Source organism: Lampris incognitus, chromosome 3, assembly GCF_029633865.1.
Source record: "Lampris incognitus isolate fLamInc1 chromosome 3, fLamInc1.hap2, whole genome shotgun sequence".
NCBI classification, from domain to species: Eukaryota; Metazoa; Chordata; class Actinopteri; order Lampriformes; family Lampridae; genus Lampris; species Lampris incognitus.
Genome location: NC_079213.1, coordinates 4,026,995 through 4,042,551, shown reverse-complemented (window position 1 = coordinate 4,042,551; position 15,557 = coordinate 4,026,995). Strand labels below are relative to the sequence as shown.

General features: G+C 46.5%; 1 protein-coding gene across 1 annotated transcript in view; it reads right to left on the bottom strand.

Moving 5' to 3' along the window:
* The window catches only part of nav3 (neuron navigator 3), a 296,390-nt gene that overhangs the window by 172,202 nt on the left and 108,631 nt on the right, over positions 1-15,557 (bottom strand). Inside the window, exon 5 of the mRNA XM_056275775.1 lies at positions 6,224-6,413. Within this exon, the coding sequence (XP_056131750.1) occupies positions 6,224-6,413 (190 nt within the window). The remainder of the gene's footprint in view (positions 1-6,223; positions 6,414-15,557) is intronic.

Below are 15,557 nucleotides of genomic sequence, written 5' to 3'. Positions count from 1 at the left end.
GGAAACCAGGAATATTAATTTGTAACTTCATTCCATGCACCTGCGCACATGACACGAAATATGGCTTCCCTGCCCACAGCAGCCCACAGCAGTGCAACACACACAAAACACACACACAAACTACAACAACACACAGATCCAAAATACAAAAAAACTGCAAAAAACTACAAACACATATTCCCAACATATATACTATACATGCATACATACATGCATACATACATACATACACACACACACACACACACACACACATACACACATATATATATACACATACACACACATATATATATACACACACACATATATATACACACATACATATATACATACATATACACACACACACACACACACATATATATATATATATACACACACACACATACACACATATATATAGATATCTATATATATTCACTGTCCAAGAGAGCGAACACCAGGATGGACTGTTGGAACTGTCGGTCTGCATGGGCTAGCAGTTAGCTTAGCCTGCCCGGCTTCCGCGTCCTGTCAGACCGCCCTCAGTGTTCCTCTTCGGGCACAGCTCCAGGCAGGGCCGTGGTCCTTGGGCCCACCGGATGCAGCAAACCAGGCTCCCCCAGCTGACCCAGCACCAGCTCTCCCAGCCAGACACCCTCGACACACTTCCCCGCACTCCACACCATGACACCGAAAACACAGTCAAAGCCAGGCGAGGCCGCCGCCAGACCGCCCGCAGTGCTATCGGAACTGCCGGTCTGCATGGGCTAGCAGTTAGCTTAGCCTGCCCCGCTTCCGCGTCCTGTCAGACCACCCTCGGTGTTTCCTCTTCGGGCACAGCTCCAGGCAGGGCCGTGGTCCTTGGGCCTACGGGACGCGGCAGACCAAGCTCCCCCAGCTGATCCAGCACCAGCTCTCTCAGCCATCAAACGAAGACAAACTTCGACGCAGACGTGGACAAAGACACGGCATGGACGGTGCTGGGTGAGGCCGCTGCAAACATGAATTCGTGCAGCCATAAGGGTAACCATGGTAACATCTAACCCGTAGTTGCGCTGTATACAATGCTAGTTACGGTAACACCTATCCTCCAGTAGTACAAGTATACAGGGATAGTTACATTTATCTTATTTTAGTACTGAATACCGTGGTAGTCATGGTAACATCTATCCAAGTCCGTCTATTCTCATCCCATGACATGCTATATTGATGCTTGTAGTACCATTTATGGCGGCTGTCATAGTTACTCGTCTCCGGTGGTAGTAGTACTGTACACAATGGCCTCCATTAGCCTTCAGGAAGGCGTATGAACCTTTGCAATGCAGACGGGTGATGCAGCATTAAACCGGCTGGCCAGTAGTGCACAGCACTTCACGATGTACAGTAAACCACTACAGCGGTCCAAACACCTGCTGACGCCTTGCTGAGCGTAAACATGGATGAGCTCAGAAGCTAAAACCAAATTCCAAGTAAATCATCTCCGTCGCTCTTCTGGGAACACCCCTGAAGTCACCCGGGCTGTTAGATATGACCTGGATCAGACCACAGACCACTACACTACACCACCTTCTGAAACAACACACAATCACAGGCGTCTGTGGAGACGGTAGGGGGGGCGTACGACCGGGCGGCAACACACCGAGACCCTTTACCGCTTGATGACGTCACCGACAACAATCCCGACTCCCCTCCTGGTCCGGTGGAGACCTGCGGTCTCAGCTGTTTCAACACAAACACACCGCCACGCCCGGGCGGCGTGCGCGCTAAGACCGTACCTGGTGGAGGTGTCGAGTTTGCCCAGGCCGCTGGCTCTCCCATATGGCAGACGACTCTTCCTGTCACGTGCGACGGCGGTAGGGAGACGCGAGGAGCGCGGGGCCGGCGGGTCGGCCGGCTCGCCCCGCGACATGCTGGCTTAAAGAGGGAGTGGACCCCCTGCCTCCCAGACAACACCAAAAAAACCTCCCCGTGGCTCCGGGCTGTCGCACTCTGACCAATGAGGGGGTTCCCCTCAGACACACACACACACACACACACACACACACACACACACACACACACACACACACACACACACACACCCTGCCCCAGAGACACCAGTAAGACTAGCAGGTGCTTTCTATAGAAGGCAACCAGCAGCACAACTGTACATGTGCTGCAGGGTGTGTGTGTGTGTGTGTGTGTGTGTGTGTGTGTGTGTGTGTGTGTGTGTGTGTGTGTTATTCTTTGGTGCTTTCGGCACAAGCTGTTGAACGTTGTCGTACTTATTTCACATAAAACCATTTTGTGCGATTGTGTCACCAAGTCCCAGCGGGCAGGCGAGCAACATCCCAGCCAATAATATCATCAAACCTTTCACCGTCCATGACATCACACCCCTCCCTACACCCCCCCCCCAAAAACATCCCGGTTTACCTGGACATACGTCACATGGTGGAGGTTTTACCTGGACATACGTCACATGGTGGAGGTTTTACCTGGACATACGTCACATGGTGGAGGTTTTACTTGGACATACGTCACACAATGGAGGTTTTACTTGGACATACGTCACATGGTGGAGGTTTTACCTGGACATACGTCACATGGTGGAGGTTTTACTTGGACATACGTCACACGGTGGAGGTTTTACCTGGACATACGTCACACGGTGGAGGTTTTACTTGGACATACGTCACATGGTGGAGGTTTTACTTGGACATACGTCACACAATGGAGGTTTTACTTGGACATACGTCACATGGTGGAGGTTTTACCTGGACATACGTCACATGGTGGAGGTTTTACTTGGACATACGTCACACGGTGGAGGTTTTACCTGGACATACGTCACACGGTGGAGGTTTTACTTGGACATACGTCACATGGTGGAGGTTTTACTTGGACATACGTCACACAATGGAGGTTTTACTTGGACATACGTCACATGGTGGAGGTTTTACCTGGACATACGTCACATGGTGGAGGTTTTACATGGACATACGTCACATGGTGGAGGTTTTACTTGGACATACGTCACACGGTGGAGGTTTTACCTGGACATACGTCACATGGTGGAGGTTTTACCTGGACATACGTCACATGGTGGAGGTTTTACTTGGACATACGTCACATGGTGGAGGCGAGACGCTCTGAATGAAGTTTCCTGTTGTTCATCACCGCCCGCCGTACCTGACGGTGCAGGTCTGGTGGTGTAAAGGTTAACTTGAACTGCAGCTCACCAGGTTTCCAGGCTTTTCCATCTCAACAGTTCAAATCTTTTATTCAAGTTGTAATCTACAGATCTATACACACACACACACACACACAGGTAGCGAGTTACCCTTTGACCCCATCCACACACGACTTCCTACTTGGGCCAGCGGGGGGGGGGGGGGGGGGCATGAGCGGCGCTGTGTGAAAATACAGCAGAGGTTATTCCTTGTTTTTCTTTTTTTGGATTTTCCCCCCTTTTCTCCCCAGTTGTACCCGGTCAATCACCCCACTCCTCCGAGCCGTCCCGGTCTCTGCTCCACCCCCTCTGCTGCTCCGGGGAGGGCTGCAGACTACCACATGCCTCCTCCCATACATGTGGAGTCGCCAGCCGCTTCTTTTCCCCTGACAGAGAGGAGTTTCACCAGGGGGGCGTAGTGCGTGGGAGGATCATGCTATTCCCCCCAGTCCCCCTCACCAACCAACAGGCGCCCCGACCAACCAGAGGAGGCGCTAGTGCAGCGATCAGGACACATACCCACATCCGGTTTCCCACCTGCAGACACTGCCAAATGTGTCTGTAGGGACGCCCGACCCACCCGGAGGTAACATGGGGACTCGAACCGGCGATCCCCGTGTTGCAAGGCAACGGAATAGACCGCCACGCCATTATTTGTTTTTCTGACATGAGCACTGCAGACACACTCTTCAATTTCACGCAGCTGAGCCGAGGTTAAACATTTTGCTAAAGGGGCGCTCTGACCCGACAACACTTCAGCGTCTCAGCTCAGACCGGTGGTTCTGTTGTGTCCCATGCAAATCCTGTCTGAACCCGAACCACCGCATGTGGGACACCTGGACTGCAGCGCTGCCTGCAGCCACGCCAGGGGAAAGTGGGTCTCCTATACATCAGCATGGGTGACATCACTGGACTGGAACCAATGCAGTGACAGGTGTGGAACGGCGAGCTGTGCTGTGTGTGTGTGTGTGTGTGTGTGTGTGTGTGTTTGTGTGTGTGTGTGTGTGTGTGTTACTCGGATGGTGGGTGGTGGAGTTGAGGGTGGGAATATGAGACAGCTGTTGCCGCTGAAGCCAAATCAACACTGTGCGCATGCACACACACACGCACGCACACACACACACACACACACACACACACACACACACACACACACACACACACACACACACACACACACACACACACACACACACTCTGGTACTACACACTACAAGAGAACAAACCGGAGCAGTGCAGTAATTTGATCCATCCGGAAGAATGCCACCCATGTGTGGCATGTCGGGCCAGCCTTTGTAAAGCGCCTGGTCTGTCTATTTACATCACACACACACACACACACACAACACACACACACAACACACACGGCTCTCCCCACCCACTGACACCACTATTCCTGCTATAGACAACGTCATACGCCACATCCTGTTTATGTCGCACATCCAGTGTGTTCATACCGACACCCCCTGTGTGGGCTCAAAAGAGCACCCCAATAAAAAGATTAACGTTAATAAGTCATCATCATCATCGTCATCATCATCCTGTGATGAGTTACTGACCCCTGCAGGGTTAAATTCTCTATTTGCTTCGCCAGCTAGAACAGCACGGCTAGAGCTGGTGGGCAGGCAGCGTTTTGCCCAAGGACACATCGGCAGGTTCGATGGTTCATGAAGCAGTCCCATCTGCTGTACTGAGGCCCTCATACTGTCTATACTAATCTATACTGTACTATACTACACTGTACTAAACTACGCTACACTACACTACATTACACTATACTTCATTATACTACACTACACTATGCTATACCGTACTATGCTTCATTATACTACACTACACTACATTACACTATGCTTCATTATACTACACTACACTACATTACACTATACTTCATTATACTACACTACACTACATTACACTATGCTTCATTATACTACACTACACTACATTACACTATACTTCATTATATTACACTACACTATGCTATACCATACTATGCTTCATTATACTACACTACACTACATTACACTATGCTTCATTATACTACACTACACTACATTACACTATGCTTCATTATACTACACTACACTACATTACACTATACTTCATTATACTACACTACACTACATTACACTATGCTTCATTATACTACACTACACTACATTACACTATACTTCATTATACTACACTACACTATGCTATACCATACTATGCTTCATTATACTACACTACACTACACTGTACTATACTACATTATACTACATTATACTATACTATACTATACGATGCGATGCTATGCTATGCTATACTATACTGTACTATACTATACTACCCCACCCCAGAGAGCATGTGCTCTCTGGTACAGCTCCAGAACTTTTCCATGACGTGGAGCCCATGAGCACCGCTTTTCAGCCCGTCTCATATTTTTGCTGTGTTGAGTTGCTGGTTTGAACGCCTGTGGTCTTATTCTGTCAAGGCTTCATCTACAACTTATGACCGGTGTACACAGGAAGAAAACTCTTTTACCATCCATCCATGTTTTCTTTCACCACTTTATCACTTTTATCACTTTTACCACTACTGATATAGATACCACGACTACTATGAATACTACTACTGCTACTACTATGACTCAGACTACAATAAATACTACCACTCCCAGTACAACCACTATAATGGCTACAACAAACAGTATTACTATTAGTACTATTACTACTACAAATACAACTACTATTACTACCACCAGTACCACTACAACTAGCACTACCAATACTATAACAATATTACTACTGTTAGTGATCCTACAACTACTACTACAAATACTACAACAAATACTAATAAAATAAAAACACTACTACTATGACTACAACAAATACTATGACTATTAGTACCACCGGTACTTCTATTATGACTGCCAATGCTGCACCTCACCAAACTGGGCTGTGACGTGCGACAAACGGCAGTCAGGTTTTGTTACCCATCCCCGTAAGCCGCACCACCCACGCACCCCAGCAGAGCGGCGCTCACCTGGACTGCATGTCTTGTGTCTTGTGGGCTGAGGAGGAGGAGGAGGAGGAGGAGGAGGAGGAGGTGCTGGTCTGCTGGCTGAGCTCCACCAGAGACTGGTAGTACTGCTGCTGCTGCTGCTGCTGCTGCTTGTAGCGTGACAGGATGAAGAAAAGTCCCAGGATGCTTTTCAGGTTGCCATTACGGATCTCTGGAAGAGAAAGTGTATTTGTAAAAGACGTGGAACGACAGCAGTTTCTCTGAGCAAGTCCGAGCATCACACACTCTCGTTTCCAGAATCGTTTAGGCTTCGTTTAGATAAGCCACCCAGTTCAGACTTGTTGCTCATGTGTGCCACATGCCGATGTGTGTTATGACCGTACAACCAGGGGGAAACCACATGGACTCGGATATTTTCAGATCTGTTTTTCACCACATTCATATGTGGATATAAACCGGGTATGAATGCACCATCTGCCAGCGTGACGCGGGCAGCCACACAGATGGCTGGGTTTTCCAGCTCGTTACGAAGTCAACAGCAACACCAAACCCTCTTGTGGCATGCTGACTGACCCGGTGCTGAAGTGTGGAGGTTCACTTCCACATCAGTGACCAAATCCTCATGTAGGTCTAACCAAACCAGAGACGTGTGGTCGAAGCACAGGATTCAAAACAAATCTGATAAAGGCAAAAAAATTCAAATTGGAAGTTGGCAGCCAGACCCGCGAAATAAACAGTCTCATTCATCAGCAGCAGACCGTCAGATGATCCACCTTCTTATTTCATCTGGAAGACAGTTGTTTCTCACGCGTCCGGGTGGCGTGGCGGTCTTTTTCGTTGCCTACCAACGTGGGGATCGCTGGTTCAAATCCCTGCGTTACCTCCGGCTCGGTCGGGCGTCCCTACAGACACAATTGGCCCTGTCTGCGGGTGGGAAGCCAGATGTGAGTATGTGTCCTGGTCGCTGCACTAGCGCCTCCTCTGGTCGATCGGAGCGCCCCACGCGCTACGTTCCCCTGGTGAAACCCCTCACTATCAGGTGAAAAGCAGCGGCTGGTGACTCCACATGTATCACAGGAGACGTGGTAGTCTGCAGCCCTCCTCAGGTGGGCGGAGGGGGCGGAGAAGCGACTGGGACAGCTCGGAAGAGTGGGGTGATTGGCCGGATACAAAAAAAATTCTTTCTTCTTTTTGTGGATAATTACGTTTAGTAATTAAAGTAGTTTATAAAGTCACTGTGATCGGTACTGTGCCCTTACAGGGTACCGATGGAAACTATGAAATCCGCTGCGGCGCCCCCTGGGAAACAGGGAACATGCCAAAAGAAGAAGTGGAAAAACTGCTTTTCGTAGTAGTTGTTTCTGATAACTGGATGATTAAATAGAAGGAACATCTCAAGGTCGATATAATTCGACATTTCCTGTGACGGGAGGCGATTTCAGTTGCAGATCATCATCAAACAGATGACGACTGAAAGGACCACAGAGTAAAAACACATCAAAGGAAATACAAGGACAGTTTTAATAAAGTAACATAATCTGCAAAGTCACATCAAAAGCAACAAAAATGACATACAAGTTAAAAAGAAGCAAAAAGAAGCAAACGCTGGAACTAAATAAATCCAAACTGGATCACATCAGAAGACAGAAACAACAGAAACACTTTGTGGCTTTCTTTGTGGGACAGAAACTGTTTGATGTGGTTGTGATTGACCTGCAGTGTTTCATATTGTAACTCTGTAACGACGGCTACACATGCAGCACATCATCAGTTCACTAAACACATCTGTATCACACAACCTTCAGCAGCTTTGTGTTCACAAACACGACACACTTACTCAGAATGTGTTAGAATAACATCAGACAACCTACACCTAACATCCACAACACAGCATCTCTGGAAATGACCCAACCCGAAGACAGAACACTGCTGTGTGTGTGTGTGTGTTGGGGGGGGATGTCCAAGTCATCATAAAGCAGAACAAATACAGCCCCCCTAATTTCTAGGTTCCTCTTTCACTGTTGGGTGAGGAACAGGAACAGGAAGTGAGACGGTGGTGTCGTGCGGTACGATGACCCTGATGAAGAAGATCACCTGTTTGATTCCATCATGTTCTGCTCATTTCTATCAAGTTTAGCGACACGATGGGACCACTGACACTGTCAGATGATTAAGAGAAGTGAAAAACAGGAAAAATGAACTGTGAAAGTATGAAAACAACAAAAACAACACAGACAGAGTAACATTAAATATGATCACTTGTATAAACACAGGAACAACACAGACAAACACTAAATATGATCACTTGTATAAACACAAGAACAACACAGACAGAGTAACACTAAATATGATCACTTGTATAAACACAAGAACAACACAGACAGAGTAACACTAAATATGATCACTTGTATAAACACAGGAACAACACAGACAGAGTAACACTAAATATGATCACTTGTATAAACACAAGAACAACACAGACAGAGTAACACTGAATATGATCACTTGTATAAACACAAGAACAACACAGACAGAGTAACATTAAATATGATCACTTGTATAAACACAAGAACAACACAGACAGAGTAACATTAAATATGATCACTTGTATAAACACAAGAACAACACAGACAGAGTAACACTAAATATGATCACTTGTATAAACACAAGAACAACACAGACAGAGTAACATTAAATATGATCACTTGTATAAACACAAGAACAACACAGACAGAGTAACACTAAATATGATCACTTGTATAAACACAGGAACAACACAGACAGAGTAACACTAAATATGATCACTTGTATAAACACAAGAACAACACAGACAGAGTAACACTAAATATGATCACTTGTATAAACACAAGAACAACACAGACAGAGTAACACAACACTAAATATGATCACTTGTATAAACACAGGAACAACACAGACAGAGTAACACTAAACATGATCACTTGTATAAACACAAGAACAACACAGATGAATGGAACATTTGAAAAAGTCATGATGACAAACAAAATGACAAGATTAAGTGTGGTGTGTGTGTGTGTGTCTCTGTGTGTGTCTCTGTGTGTGCTGATATGTTTAACACACACACACACACACACACACATATATACACTATATAATATATGCCATCTGGTCCTTGTATAACCAAAGTGAGAGCTGTGTCCACATTCTCGGCACAAAGTCAAACACGTCTTCGGTGGGTGTTGGACTCCACCAAGGTTGTCCTTTGTCTCCGATTCTGTTCGTGATATTCATGGACAGGATCTCAAGGAGCAGCCAAGGTGAGGAGTGTGTCCGGTTTGGGAACCTCAGGATTGCATCTCTGCTCTTTGCAGATGATGTGGTTTTGTTGGCTTCATCAGAACACGACCTCCAGCGCCCACTGGGGCGGTTTGCAGCTGAGTGTGGCATGTCCAGGATGAGAGTCAGCACCTCCAAGTCTGAGGCCGTGGTTCTCTACCGGGACATGGTGGATTGCTCCCTCCGGGTTGGGGATGAGTTGTTGCCTCAAGTGAAGGAGTTCAAGTGTCTCGGGGTCTTGTTCAGGAGTGAGGGTAGGATGGAGCGGGAGATTGACAGGTGGATTGGTGCAGCATCAGCAGTAATGTGGATGTTGTACCGGACCGTTGTGGTGAAGAGGGAGCTGAGCCGGAAGACAAAGCTCTCAGTTTACCAGTCAGTCTTCGTTCCAGTCCTCACCTATGGTCATGAGCTTTGGGTAGTGACCCAAAGGGTGAGATCGCGGACACAAGCGGCTGAAATGAGTTTCCTCTGTAGGGTGTCTGGGCTCAGCCTTAGAGATAGGGTGAGGAGCTCGGACATCCGGAGGGAGTTCGGAGTAGAGCCGCTGCTCCTTCATGTTGAAAGGAGCCAGTTGAGGTGGTTCGGGCATCTGATTAGGATGCCTCCTGGGCACCTTCCTTTGGAGGTTTACCAGGCACATCCAACTGGGAGGAGACCCCGGGGTAGACCCAGAACTTGCTGGAGGGACTACATGTCCAATCTGGCCAGGGAACGCCTTGGGATCCCCCAGGAGGAGGTGGAGGGTGTTGCTGGGGAGAGGGAGGTCTGGAGTGCCCTACTTAGCTTGCTGCCACCACGACCCGACCCCGGAGAAGTGGCTGAAGATGAATGAATGAATGAAAAAAAAATTATATACACTACCGTTCAAAAGTTTGGGATCACCCAAACAATTTTGTGTTTTCCATGAAAAGTCACACTTATTCACCACCATATGTTGTGAGTCAAGACATTGACAAGGTTAGAAATAATGATTTGTATTTGAAATAAGATTTTTTTTACATCAAACTTTGCTTTCGTCAAAGAATCCTCCATTTGCAGCAATTACAGCATTGCAGACCTTTGGCATTCTAGCTGTTAATTTGTTGAGGTAATCTGGAGAAATTGCACCCCACGCTTCCAGAAGCAGCTCCCACAAGTTGGATTGGTTGGATGGGCACTTCTTTGAGCAGATTGAGTTTCTGGAGCATCACATTTGTGGGGTCAATTAAACGCTCAAAATGGCCAGAAAAAGAGAACTTTCATCTGAAACTCGACAGTCAATTCTTGTTCTTAGAAATGAAGGCTATTCCATGCGAGAAATTGCTAAGAAATTGAAGATTTCCTACACCGGTGTGTACTACTCCCTTCAGAGGACAGCACAAACAGGCTCTAACCAGAGTAGAAAAAGAAGTGGGAGGCCGCGTTGCACAACTGAGCAAGAAGATAAGTACATTAGAGTCTCTAGTTTGAGAAACAGACGCCTCACAGGTCCCCAACTGGCATCTTCATTAAATAGTACCTGTTAGAGCCTGTTTGTGCTGTCCTCTGAAGGGAGTAGTACACACCGGTGTAGGAAATCTTCAATTTCTTAGCAATTTCTCGCATGGAATAGCCTTCATTTCTAAGAACAAGAATAGACTGTCGAGTTTCAGATGAAAGTTCTCTTTTTCTGGCCATTTTGAGCGTTTAATTGACCCCACAAATGTGATGCTCCAGAAACTCAATCTGCTCAAAAAAGTGCCCATCCAACCAATCCAACTTGTGGGAGCTGCTTCTGGAAGCGTGGGGTGCAATTTCTCCAGATTACCTCAACAAATTAACAGCTAGAATGCCAAAGGTCTGCAATGCTGTAATTGCTGCAAATGGAGGATTCTTTGACGAAAGCAAAGTTTGATGTAAAAAAAATCTTATTTCAAATACAAATCATTATTTCTAACCTTGTCAATGTCTTGACTCTATTTTCTATTCATTTCACAACATATGGTGGTGAATAAGTGTGACTTTTCATGGAAAACACGAAATTGTTTGGGTGATCCCAAACTTTTGAACGGTAGTGTGTATATATATATATATATATATATATATATATATATATATATATATATATATATATATATATATATGTCAGACCATCTATGTGTAATTCTATGTGTGAATGTGTGAGTGTGACTCTGAATGTGTGTGTGTGTGTGTGTGTGTGTGTGGCAGCAGGTGTCCAGAGGGAAACATGATGTGTATGCAGGACTCGTCAGTGCACCATTCTAATTAAGAAAGATCTTCATTAAGTGGAGAGGTGCTGTAATAAGCATCCATCTGGACCTGAACGGGTCCCGAGCTCATCTCGGCTGCTTCAGACAAAACCCAGACCAACGGTTTGGCTCTCGGACCCCAGACTCCACCGGGAGAGGGAGAATCGATCTCTCCGGCTGAGCCATCCATTTGTGAAATGGACTTCCCGTATCCGACCCCCGGCGAGCAGCGGCGCCGAGCGGAGCGGTGGCTGATGCAGCACTTTAACTTTCTCCTTTTCAAGGTAGTGAAGCTAAACTGTCTTCCCCGGGCCGTCCGCGGGACGCCGGATCTGGAGAACATTAATCTCCAGAGGGAGTTTTCCATTTTCTGTGATTTATTTGGTGCCTCAGAGATCGTCTGAACAGCACTTTATTTTTCTTTGGTTTTTTCCCCTACTCGCTAGTGAGAGGAACAGATTGCAGATTCAGTCGACCGGATGATGAGTTGTGTGGCTGGAACTTCGGGAAGTCAGAGTCACACTCTTACGATATGCTGCTGCATCACATGCGACTGCCATTTGCATGTGACTTCGTTAAAAAAGCAGCAATCTACTGGATGACTTGAAAAGTCCATTACGCACATCTGCACATCTTGGCTGGAACATCTGACATCTGTCAACCCAACAGCTTCCATGTCTGATGAATCCCCCCCCCCCCAATTGTTCTTGGCCAATCACCCCACTCTTCCGAGCCGTCCCGGTCTCTGCTCCTCCCCCTCTGCTGATCTGGGGAGGGCTGCAGACTACCACATGCCTCCTCCCATACATGTGGAGTCGCCGGCCGCTTCTTTTCACCTGACAGTGAGGAGTTTCACCAGGGGGACGTAGCGCGTGGGAGGATCACACTATTCCCCCTCCGCCCTCAAACAGGCGCCCCGACCGACCAGAGGAGGCACTAGAGCAATGACCGGGACACATACCCACATCTGGCTCGCCACCCGCAGATCCTCCTCTGTGTCTGTAGGGATGCCCGACTAAGCCGTAGGTAACACGGGGACTTGAACTGGCGATCCCTGTGTTGGCGGGCAACAGAATAGACCAACACGCCACCCGGCCGCCTATGTCAGATGAACTTCATAATGAGCATACTCTGTGAGTAAGGTATTGTGAGCATCACAGAACCAACATCTAATTTGGCGCTGAATTCTGATTAGCGCTGCGGTGGCTAAGTGGTTAGCACAGCTCCAGCTAAAGCGGGCTGCAGGTTCGACACGGCAGAAACAGTCTCCCATTAAAGCCGCAGAGAAAATCGACAAAAACGGTTTTCCATTTACTGTTAATTAGCGTGGGATTCAGCGTCTCTGTTGTTGACCCGGACCCCAACAGATCTTCCTCTTGTTGGGGTCGTCTGGGATGACGAACTTGTTACTTCAGAATAGACACTATGCCACACAACACACACAACATGCTATACAATATATAGACGCACATGAAAGACAAAGAAAAGAAATGACAGCAACCTGTTACTGACCCGAACCCGCCTGGGAACTGTGGGCCAGTCATTAATAATTATGAGTTTTAGGGCGTCCAGGTAGCATAGTGGTCTATTCTGTTCCCTACCAACACAGAGATCGCTGGATCGAATCCCCGTGTTACCTCCAGCCTGGTCGGGCGCCCCTACAGACACAATTGGCCGTGTCTGTGAGTGGGATGCCGGATGTGGGTATGTGTCCTGGTTGCTGCACTAACGCCTCCTCTGGTCGGTCAGGGAGCCCGTTCGGGGGTGAGGGGGAACTGGGGGGAATAGCGTGATCCTCCCATGCGCTACGCCCCCCTGGTGAAACTCCTCACTGTCAGGTGAAAAGAAGCGGCTGGTGACTCCACATGTATGGGAGGAGGCATGTGGTAGTCTGCAGCCCTCCCCGGATCAGCAGAGGGGGTGGAGCAGAGACCGGGACTGTGTGGAAGAGTGGGGTAGTTGGCCGGGTACAACTGGGGAGAAATCAAAAAAGAAAAAAAAAGAAAAAGAGGACAACCTGGGATGACCCCAATGTTGGACAACCCCAGGGTTTGAACCCAGGACCTTCTCCTTAACCACTGAGCCACCACGCCGCCTTATGTATGTGTTACGTATGTGTTATGTACGTAGTGTTTACTCCACCGAGGACAGGTTATCCTGTGGGATTTATTAAAAATAAACAAGGCTCAGCGTTTTTGGTTTTTACCGATTTTCACCGAAAAACACCCAGATTCTTTAAAAGGAGCAGACCGGTTTAAACTGGTTTTCACCCGGATTTTATGTTTCCACGGATCCAAAAGTTGTTCGTGTTCGTGCGAGGTTCTGTAACAGTGACCTCTTGTGGATGGCTTTGAAAAATAAAAACCGAAAACGCCGAGCCTTGAAAATAAATCAACACCTGGGAGCTGACCAGTAAAACCAGTCTTCTATTACTGGACACTCAGCTGTTTCACTGGCGTTCACTAGAGGTTAAATTGCCTTGCTTAACGGCTCTTCAGTAATTACTGTTTGAGTGATGGGGAAGCTGCCTTCCCTCATCAAAACACAATCCACTAAAAAAAGGTTTTGGATGTTTTTTTATCATCAACATAAAACCTCCTTTACAGTTTACAACTTCCCTCCAGACTCATGCCCTTTAAGAGTGTGTGTGTTGGGGGGGGGGGGGGCAAAGAGGCTGTTATAAAAAGCAGGAATTCTGGGAAATAAATAAAAGTAATGAAGAAGTAAATGAAGACGAAGGACGGACATTGAACATCAACCTGTTTCTCTCTCCGTCGCTCGTAAAGAGAGAAGGAAGTCGACAGAGTCTGGGAGGCCGCACTTCATTTAATTAGACATGTGCCTCACACACACACACACACACACAAACACACACCAATATCACAGTAGTACAGGCTTTGCTAGTAAAAGGAATGACAGGCAGGTTGGGAGAGAGAGACAGAGAAGGTGCGAAAGAGAGAGAGGAAGAGAGGGAGAGACAGACAGAGAGACAGACAGAGACAGACAGAGAGACAGACAGTTTCACTGTACTGTATGGCAGTGAGGGGGAAAAGAGGTTGATTGCTTAGGTGGGCAAAGATATGGAGCATGCTTATGTGATGACACCTGTGTTTAATATGTGATGTCATGTGAATCTGATGTGTGTTTAATATGTGATGTCATGTGAATGTGATGTGTGTTTAATATGTGATGTCATGTGAATGTGATGTGTGTTTAATATGTGATGTCATGTGAATGTGATGTGTTTAATATGTGATGTCATGTGACTCTAATGTGTTTAATATGTGATGTCATGTGAATGTGATGTGTTTAATATGTGATGTCATGTGAATGTGATGTGTTTAATATGTGATGTCATGTGAATGTGATGTGTTTAATATGTGATGTCATGTGAATGATGTGTGTTTAATATGTGATGTCATGTGAATGTGATGTGTTTAATATGTGATGTCATGTGATGTGTGTTTAATATGTGATGTCATGTGAATGTGATGTGTTTAATATGTGATGTCATGTGATGTGTGTTTAATATGTGATGTCATGTGAATGTGATGTGTTTAATATGTGATGTCATGTGATGTGTGTTTAATATGTGATGTCATGTGAATGTGATGTGTTTGATATGTGATGTCATGTGAATGTGTGTTTAATATGTGATGTCATTTGAATGTGATGTGTTTGATATGTGATGTCATGTGAATGTCATGTGTGTTTAATATGTGATGTCATGTGAATGTGATGTGTGTTTAATATGTGATGTAATGGTTTAGTCCTTTGTAATGCTTTGACAATGGCATATATCCTGTTCA